The sequence below is a fragment of the Adelges cooleyi genome, unplaced genomic scaffold (assembly GCF_023614345.1).
Source record: "Adelges cooleyi isolate 19-005CV unplaced genomic scaffold, UGA_ACOO_1.1 ACOO_flye_CR_arks_rails_tigmint_CR_PRNA_2, whole genome shotgun sequence".
NCBI lineage: Eukaryota > Metazoa > Arthropoda > Insecta > Hemiptera > Adelgidae > Adelges > Adelges cooleyi.
Window position 1 is genome coordinate 8,102,001 of NW_026095860.1, and position 10,918 is coordinate 8,112,918.

The 10,918-nt window shown below is 33.1% G+C and overlaps 1 protein-coding gene across 1 annotated transcript; it reads right to left on the bottom strand.

Moving 5' to 3' along the window:
* Positions 1 to 3,255: 3,255 nt before the first annotated feature.
* On the bottom strand, positions 3,256 to 4,993 carry LOC126833764 (MORN repeat-containing protein 3-like). The gene is made up of 5 exons (XM_050565283.1): positions 4,847 to 4,993; positions 4,620 to 4,765; positions 3,694 to 3,856; positions 3,441 to 3,628; positions 3,256 to 3,369 (listed from the first exon to the last, which is right to left on the bottom strand). The coding sequence occupies exons 1-5, from the start codon at positions 4,983 to 4,985 to the stop codon at positions 3,295 to 3,297; spliced, it is 711 nt and encodes a 236-aa protein (XP_050421240.1). The 5' UTR covers positions 4,986 to 4,993; the 3' UTR covers positions 3,256 to 3,294.
* Positions 4,994 to 10,918: the final 5,925 nt, after the last annotated feature.

Genomic DNA, 10,918 nt, shown 5'->3' on the forward strand with positions numbered 1-10,918 from the left:
AAAAGTAGAAAATAATTTTCAATATAGAAATCAATTAATAAAAAATAAATAGTATTATTGTGAAAAAAGCGTGGGGTAATACATATATCAGTTCTTGAAAAGCGCCTTTATTTTTTATTAATTGATTTCTATATTGAAAATTATTTTCTACTTTTTAGTTTATTTTACTATTTATAAGCGTGTTTTTTAGTTTTTTTAAACTATATTTATATATTATATTACACATATATCCGTATCCTAATAAACTATAAAAATACTTGAGTCTTATTTTATAAATGGTCGAAAAGTATATTTTATTTACGGATGGCCATGTCCTATGCTGATACCCATAAAACTCATTCGTACGAACTACATTTTGGTCAACTAATTGTAAGTTCAAGTGGCAAATAGCTGTTCTGAAACCCTTAGTACAATTTTGGCTAATTTCTTGAACCATTTCTGGTTTCGACATTTATGCACAGTCGTTTGTACTAATGCTACACACATGAAGATGTTCGCTTACTCATTGCTGCAGAAAGCAGACATTTTTCTTTTTTTAGTACATATTTAAAGGAGAGATGCGACTATTGTGGTGTGTGTACATTATCTTGTTTATGAAGTAAACAGACAAATGGACCGTTTTCCTAATATATTAATGTTGTACAGTGTACTCGTACTGTAATAAAAGAAAAACGCTTACTTATCACTAAAAGTTTTACACGCATGAAGACTATAATAATATGTACTATATAACGTGGTGCCGGATTTAATGGTGTACATATTGTTAATATATTATAGTGCATATAGTTCATACAAATTCAGCATTATTTATAGGCTATATTTTGTGTACGTTGTAGTTTCTTTTTCCAGAACTTAGAGTGGTAACTATTTAAATTTCACATTAAGGTGATAGAGGTTTTTTTTTTGTTGTTTCCGAATTTTATATATAATATTATTCTGTGGACGATACAGGCTACTAACAGCTGCTACCTCTAAAACACGATAGCGTTAACCCTTCCGTATTAATTTTTATCGTCGTCGTTCCGGCATCGGTGTTTTACCGATTTTGAGTTTACAGCGCACGTGATTTGCATTTAATTTCTTTCGGATTCACCGAAAAATAAGTGGCTATTTAATAATTAATACCACCCAGTGTTGTTATAATGTGGGGATACACGAGGGGATTTCGTTTTGACGTGGTGGTATTATAAATAACGTTTATTTATTAATTTCGAACGTTTCAGAAACGCGTCGGCCTTAATATTTCAGCTTTTATCTGGATTTTCGTTGCACCGTCGCGTACTCCGCTAGCCCGCATTGTCCTTTATATACAGTGTCCCGCGCCCTTATCTTGTAGCCACGGTAAAGGTATTTATATATAAGTGCCATCTATATAAGGTGGCCATAAATAATATAGCGCAAGCCAACAGCCAAATCCAGGGTCACATTCCTATTGCATTATGAATATATGTGTAACAATACTAATTTGGCCGTAGACAATAAGTACAATTCTGAGGGATTACACGGCAAACGCTTGTATACTTTAGGGGATTTCGGATGTGCACACTGCGGTTCGGACGTATATTTTATAGCGTAACTTCTGTCGACTAAATCTGCCCCGAACGGGTGAGCGCCGGGTTTGTAGCTTAATTTGCTCCCTTCGAACTTTCATAACCAGTATATTACTTCTTCTTTTACGATACGTAATATTTTGTACTACATATAGTATTAATCGAGTCTCCGTCCTCCAGCATCAACCCAAGTAAAATCATATCTTTGCAATAGTGTAGTAATCGTTTCTACGGTGGACTTTAATATGTCAATACAACATTAACAAAAACTCTCGTCAAGTTGCACATATTGACAAAATTGTTATAGTAGAATTAGTATATATATATATATATATATTAAATATATTAATATTTTATAATACCGTACAAAACAAGATTATTTTTTTTCAAATATAGGATAAATATTTGTCTGCCTCTTCTCTGCTCTCCTTCTAAACATAAAGGCCGATTTTTAAGTATAGGTGTAACTGTAAACTGCATAAATATTTCAAAAAGTCCTATATAAACTTCAACCAATTTATAACATTTTAGCAATAGTTAGCCAAACAGCGTCTCTCCATTCCTAGTCAGTAGAAAAATTTGTTTTATAATCGTATCCCAAAGTTGTATCAGATTTTAAAAATATTTTATTTTAAAAAATATTTAAATATTATAAAAATATTTGTGCAACATTAAAATAAATATTATTTCAATCCAAAAAGATATTATAAATTATTTTTTATTCTGGTCAGGTGGCACTGCTGAGAGCCTTCCTATTCTTACATTATTGTTACTGTATCTTTGTCATTAGACTTGATAATTATACATATTTTGTATAGATTGTAAATAAAGAAAAAAATGTTAATAAAAATACAAATTATTTTTAGAGAACGCCATACCTACATGGTCTTAAATATAAATTCAAAAAAGCCTTCTGCTGCTACTTATCCACCCAACAACAAACATAATATTTCATTAAACAATTTTTACTTCATATTTTTGGAAGGAAATACAACATTTTTAGATCATATAATACTTTTTATATTTTCCACTAATTACTTAATTCCAATTATTTTGTTTGAAAATATTTACAGTTATAAATTACTATGTGTTAGGTATAGTATAGTTTTCTTTGTGCTAAAATTTCAATAAAAGGGGTTCGGATGTCGATGGGTTTATTTCTCTCGAAAATGTGTCATAAGGATATTGCCTTGTAGAGTTTGGACTTTAATTATGATTTATTTGTGTGAAAGAACCTACAGGTCAAATTGATCTCTGAGTTTCAAAAATCCATTTTTTATATTATGTCGTAAATACAATTTTGAATACTACACGATTTCATTAAAATTGTTGGTGTAATTTAACGGTAATCTAAAATTAAGATTAATGCGCACTGTAGAAAGTCTTCCTCGCAAAACAAAAATGTATTACACATAAAAAATTATGTATGTTTAAAATAATTTTATCTTCTGGTGAGCAGGCTATTAAAACTAGACCTAAAAATGATGATATCATCAAAATTCAATATTTGAAATAGCTTTTTGTTCAAATATGTATATATTACCTGTATTTTGATGTTAAATAATAACCTGTAGTGGGATCCTATTAAATATTAATATAGTATTTTTTATACAATAAGAAATGTTGTTAAAATTATTAATGTAATAATTTATAACGTTAAGTGAGAAAATAAAATAACATTTGATATATTATAATATGGTAACCTTTATAGCTTTATACTGTAACGATGAACAAGAAAGTCTTCTTACAGTAGATCAAGAACATTGGATTGTACGGTTTTATACATATTATCTAGAACTTCCAAGTCACAAGAGGATATCTATTATACATAAAAAATAATAAATAAATCTATAATATATTGATACTAAACTGAATTTATATTATCATTACCTTAGGTATTGGGTAAATGGTCGGCAATATAAGAGCGTTTTGTCTTTGAAAATCTATTATTGTGCTGACTTTGGGCACTCCGTCAACCCAAACACCGTCCATTTTTTGTCCTCTGTTCCTATACATGTAAATCCCTTTTCCGTGTTTCAACCCGTAGTTCCAATATCCATCATAGTAGTTTCCATTAGCTAAAGACATCTTAAAAAATATATTTTTATATTTAAGAGACTAACTGATAAGAGGGCAGCCCAACCTTCCACCAACAGTCCTTTCCCGTGGTATTTATTATTACTCCAAAATCCGCTGTACACAGACCCATCGTTCCATCTCATTGTCCCGTAACCACATTTTAATTTTGTCCCTGGCATGTACTCTCCTTCGTAAATTCCATTTTTGCCATACCACCGACCTTTAATCTATTTTAAAAAGTATTTTTTATTAATAAAACAAATAGTTTTGTATAGTATAAAAACCCTTTCCTGTAATCATGTTACGTTATAAGACATTGTGTTGTGATATATTGTTTTTTTTTTTACAATACTGACCTATTTTATTTAAATAAAAAAGTTTCTAACAATAGTCTGCATTTTCAATTAATTGACCTCGGAAAAAAGTTACTTTTTTATATCGCGTGAGAACAATAAATTGAAAATGTATAACGTCGAGGACAACCCGATCCGAGGAAGTTTGTTTTATACAAGTTCACTTTTAGAAACAATAATAATGAAACGATAAAAAAATCAATCTACGGTCATCAAGTTTGCGAAAAATGTTATCATCGCATCGAATTGTCCTGTATTGACTTACAGGACGAATTAGATAGAGTACCAGTAGCGTGCATAATTTTGGGCGAGCGAAATTAATTTTCAGTTGACAACGTGCCAAATTCTCAATGCGTCTAACAGTAATTGTTTTAAGAGTTTATGACGGCAGTGTAATAATTAATAAATTGTTTACAGTTTTTGGCTCGATGCAGTGAGGCGCCGCTATAAATTTGATTGTGTATTCGCAAAGTTGTTGACCCGCAGTATTGCCAGAAATTAATCTCGAATTAGATACTTAAGCACTGCTGTGAGGTGTCGTCGTTTGCCAAAAGATTTCCAAGTTACCAAAGAACCAATGGATATAGCGCACAAACGGCAATAGCCTTTTTAGATTTTTTACGGATTTCATACGTACGAATTGATTGTTAAACCATTCTCCCTCGTAGATCATTACATCGCAATCACTTAACCGTTTCGTCAGCACTCCCACGCCGTGTCTTTTGTTGTCCCGCCAATCCCCTACGTACACGGTGCTGTTGTTGTAGATCATGGTTCCTTTGCCTGCAACACGGTCGACGATTTTAATATTTTGCTTGTGTTTTTAATTGTGTATTTTTGTGTATTTTGCCGGCCGGGTCTTACCGTTTTTCATGTCATTTTTCCAGTGTCCCCTGTACACGCCGTGGGCCTCGTACATTGTCGGTTTGTAACCGTTTTTCCTAGTCATTTGGTCCAGCTGTTGAGACCTAGTCAACGCGGTCGTTTTACATTTTGGCATCATAAAAATAAACCCAGGCTACAGCGCGGCGTCGGCTGCGGACAAAAGGTACAATGTTCAAGTGAAAAATATCGTTCTCAATTAAAGAGTCCGAGTGTCGGGAACGTAATATACCCAACGTTGTTTCTTAGCAACCGTATAATATAATATTATTATGTGCCGCTGCCGTTACTGGGTCGACGCAAGTGTCGATTACGAGCCATCGGTAATATCGCCTAGCTATTATTCTATCTATATTGCCGCCATTAAATTTTTCCCTGATTGAAAATGACACAAATACCATAAAATAGCTAATACCTGAGACCGGCGTATTGATTCCAGTAATATTGGAAAATTATTACTTTTTCTAAATAATATCAAACAGTTAAGAACGTTAGTATTTGAGCTAAAACATTTTATAAAACATAGTTTTTCAAAAAAATAAAATATTTCTAAAAAAAAATGTTGTAGTAAAGTTGATAAAATTGTTATATTTTAAATATATTTTGTAAATTCATGTTTGAAACTTTAAAACTCGGGACAAAAACTTTTTTGAAAATAGTAATAAACTTTCAATAAAACCATCGAAAATAATTTTTAAAAAAGAGCAATTTTTTGCTGCCTGGGAGTACTATGTGCAATTTTTGTTAGTGATAGAATTATCCGTATCGTATAAACTTAGATTATCCAAATTTGGAGGATTATTATATTATTATTATAAATGAGGCTAAATGATTTGTAAGGACTTTAATGAAATGTATCTCGTAAAAAAAAAACGTACTTCGATAAAATTAGTATCCTCAAATAACTCTAAAAGTTTTAAAATACATAGTACTATTTTACAACATGCACCATGTAAAGTTTACACTTATAACGGAAATCACTATAATATTAGTTATTAAAATATAATACGTTCGGAACAGCATTTTATAACGTTTTATAAATGATCCAATTTTAGAGTTAAAAATTCTAATATACTATTTAATTTTATTTATATTCACCAAGTATAATAATTCTTACATCGTGTAAAATACACATCTTGGATCTTACCATTCTTACAATAACTGTTATATTATACATTGATAATAATATAATAATATGGAACATATACATGTTATAAAAAGCTGACCTTTCAGTTGGGTCAATGGTTAACCATAAATGTTTTCTTGACACCGTGATATTTATGTCAAATAATCATGGCATTTGTGTTTCCATCGACGGTGGTTATTTTATCTTTTTTATTTACATTTCATTATGTGATTTTGTTATATAACCTAATATTTTTTCAAAGTCATTCTGCATGCACGTTGAAATACGATAATATGAAAATATTGTTGTAATTATTATTATAGTACACTAATATTACATAACATACAATATGTATTAACCTGTTTTAAATCGAAAAAATTCCACGTTAAACATACTAAAACTCAGGTTAGATAATTTGAAACAAATTCTACCTCCTAGAAACTATAATACAACATCCACACGTATTTTTTTTTTAAACCCTAGTCCTTTCTTATTTTCTGTCTCCCCTCACTCTACGTACCCAATGGTAATAAATCACACCTCTACAGAAACGACCACGAGCATGAGAAATAAATTGTATACCGAGAGTGTCAATTATCCTTGTGATATCCTGTCGTTTTAAATAATGTCACCGAAAAGTGAAAAACCCCGTTGTCAAAATAATGAATGTTTTGAACGAATAAAACTTTCGTCAATTTAGTTTAAATTGTACTCTCGGGTTTATATGAGTTTTACTTTAGTGAAGTATTAAGCGCATAATGAGACAAGACGTGTTTTTTCATAAAATTAAAAAAAAATTGAAAATAATGAAGAAACGATATTTTGAACGCATTTCGAATTATCCGTAAAGTATGTCGATAATCTTTCGAACGCGCTATTAGAAAAACGGTGTGTTATTATTAAAACAATTCAACGCAGCTACAAATGCAATAACTGTACACAATATATTATAAATTGTAGCACACCACTATTTCTGCCGGCACCCGTTTAATTACACTGTTGGTGTTTCGCAAATCCAGTTTTAACAGTCCCGCCAAAACGAAATCGCTTATAATTAATAAAACCGGCGAGGTTTCGATAGTGTACGGGACCGTTGGCCCGTTTTGTATTGTTTTTGCGTAATTTAGTGGATCTTCACCACGGCTGACCGGCTGCAGCTGGCAATTAGGTGTATCACATCTCATTGCTGCAACACGGGCATACTATACATTCAGCCGAGGCTGTGTAAGCTGTGTAGCTTAGAATTTCCACGGATCCCTTTTAATCGCTATAGACCTCTAATAACAATATAGGCATTTCTACTGAGAACCCTGGACCCGTAGTATGAAATATAATAACTAATATGAGGATCAACGACTGATCGCAGTGACGATACAACGGGAAAGAGAGATTTGGGTGTGAAATTCCATCCAAATACAAAAAATGTATGAACAATTACTTAACGTTTTGTAACAATAGTTTTTACATTTTTTTATAAACAAATAAAATAACGGATTGAACACGTTATGAATCAATTTTTTGAACTGGCAAAAAATATAACTATCAATAAAGTCTTTTCATTACAATTGTAATCAGTTCACACTAGATTTTAAGCTCAAAATTCTACACCATCGCGTCAGTGACAAATATGTCAAACGGTAATAGTCTGTTAAAAAAAACCCTATGTTAAATTTATCAGGTAAATAATAATTATAACGGTACAGCATCTTGTGACGGGAGTAATTTATACTTGACAAAGGACAGAATTGAATTTTCCATTTACTCGGCTACAACATACATAGTACACTGAAGTGTATAGTACGTGTGTGCGAGAACTCGGAATTTAATTACTCGAACAATAAACGGTATTGATATTGTCAAACGCACATTTCACGTTGGGTATAAATTTTGCCGTGCCGTCCCTTATCCCGTTAAAGCATTCAAGGTCCATTTACTTTAGATTATTATCAAGTAAATCAAAATCCATTGTGCCGGCGGCGCTATGGCTCTTGAGAAAAGTCGCTGTCGCCGGTGCCACTAAAGAAAAAAAACAGTGAGTGAGAGAGAGAGAGAGAGAGAGAGAGAATATAAACCTTAAAAAATGTATTATTTAAAAACCACACCAAGAACGTAATAAATAACACCGTGTATATTATATTTTAATGGACCGACCTCTGCGATAGCGTACATAATTATATATAAATGAGACGATATTTCGCCACTGTCAATAGCGGGTACGATTATCTAGAGAATCGGGGTGGGTTTTACACGGTATGGGTTGTATATAATATCATAATAACGGTAAAACGAGCCGGTGAGGGAACAAAGTTTCCAAAGGGAGGGTAGGCGAGTATAGGTAGGTGTATCGTTTTGGGTGCCCCGATACAGTGTTAATGAAATATTCAAATCGCCGATCCCGACCGGCAGAGATAACAACAAAAGGACGCTATTGAACCGTTCGGGGATACGACCGGATGGGAACGGGGTGCGGAGACTGTTAGTCGTACACGCCATACACACATAACACAGACAGACAGCACAGCACAAGCCGTGCACACTCACACAATATGGTGATAAATGACGGGCGACACGCGGATATGACCAATAATCCGGTTATGTGTGTCGCATGGCCCTCGGCCTAGGCAAGAGTTTTGCAACCGAAAGGCTATAAATTATTGTTACGATTCTCCCTTCGCCCCACCCCCCGTTCCTTCATCCCGTTATCTGTCATGTATCGTCATCACATCCTATACTTTCTGGTCGCCACCTACACACACACATATTATAATACATCCACTAGGCCGTCGGCTGTCACCTTCGTGCCGAATACAATAATTATTCGTTAGCGTTGTACAAATATCGTATTATTTATTGACCGCGCGCTAGTTATGTACCCACACGTGCATAGCGACACGACTAGACGAGAATATTTCGGGTTTTTTTTTAAATATAATGAATACTCCGGTATAAGAGGGCGTATATAGGCTTACTCAGCTAAATATATAACGGCGGTACGACCCCTATATAGGTTAGAGTGCAAAGGTCGTGCGACACGATTAAATTTAGATTAGTTTAATTAAATTTTTCCCATTCTTTGTGTTCAAAAATCGGCGACCCGTTTACACAAACGGCGTCTGTGATTAAATCAGTATCGTTTAGCGTTGACTTCGTGGAATGACTACGGTTCAATTTTTCGAGAGGGTTTAATTATTAAACTCTCGGGTCGAAATAGTTGTTGAAGTACTCGAAAATATTTTATTACTTCGTTCTTTCGGAAAATACTTTTTAACCCGAGCAAGGCCGAAGTGGCCAGTCAGGAATAGGCATATATATGGGAATTGGGTCGGATGTCTCATTAATCCTATTATCAACGTTCACTTTAGACATTTGTTATGTATGCAACTTAAGTAAACCATCTGTAATAATTTAAATACAAATTTTCCTATTTTTTTTTTCGGTGAAATTAATTAAATGTTTGTTTAAAACAAAGTTCATCAAGTTTTGTTATTACCAAATTCATTTAAAATAGCAAAAACCGACGTTTTTCCATAAATGGGAATTATAAATTTTGCACGTAAATCTAAAACCAACAATCGACATGTTTTATATTATATACCACCGTTAACAACACTACCGCAGTATACGTCCCACGCACCATTTACTAGACTTTGCATACGTAAAACAGTGATTACATTACGGACCAGCGAGGGATAGAGGAGAGGGAGAGTAGCAAAATAAAGGATATAGTGTTGAAAGAGTTGAGACGGGGATAGGGTTAAGACCAGGATGGCTTGATGCCAGCAGCAGGGTTATAGCCTGAGTAATATATACGCCCGCCCGCCGACTAGCAAATATTATAATAATATTCCGGAGCAGACGCCACCGTCGACTGCGATAAAGTTCTGAGCGTAATTTTTTGACGTCCGCCAAATGCTTACCAAAGCTCAAACTCTTGTAACATTGTAATCCCGTTTGCATATTCAGCATTTGCCAACGGCGATAAATTACGCATCCAGAGCCTTAGGTTTCCGCATGCCACGAAAGAAAATGAGTGACAACCACGAAAAGCCACGGGTAGTATCAAGTAAGGTGTTTAGTCTGATCGCTCGGTGGATTCGTAGCATAAAAAATGTATTATTACATTGTGTATACAATATATATATATATATATATATATATATATACATTTGTCTTGTTGTAACGCACGTCTACTCGACTTACCGCTGCGCTGTTGACCAGAAGGCTGAAAACGATTGTCTATACCGTTAAGCGAATCCTACGGGGAACGGGTGGCTAAACCGTGTCCGGCTGTCTACTGCGAAGCTAGCTTTAATTAAGTCTCCCTGAAGAATTTAATTATCGCTCGTGAAGCCCGTAACGGTTGAGATGTACACGAAATAACCGCGGCATTGGAAATTTAAACTATCTCAAATCATATTATCGAACAATTCGTATGTTAATAAATATATTATGTATAATATAAAAAAATCATTTTTGTTTTTTTTTTTTAGATTAAAATGTAGAACATTTTCTGGAAAAAACGTTTTTATATTTATCTAGTAAAAAAAAAAAATGTAGAGAATTTATAAAAAAAATAAATTCAAAACATCTAATTGTTTAAAAAAAAACATTGTATGAAGCGCATTTAAATTTGAATTTTAACTAAAATCTGAGATATAGTGAGCGGGTTAATGTGTTCTTGTGCTTTACTGGTTTACCTGGAAAATAGCAACGATCAATATTTAAACATAATATTATAGGACTATTAATACAAATTTCAAATCACAAGTCCTAATTTTTTGGAATGTAACATGTAACGGTGTATGAAAAGCAGAAAAACAAACAATTGACTAGATAATAATATTAGGTACACACTTAAACTTGAAACTGGTAAAAACATTCCGGTGCGTTCAAATTAGTGTTCTATGAGAAAATTTAATTAAACGAAG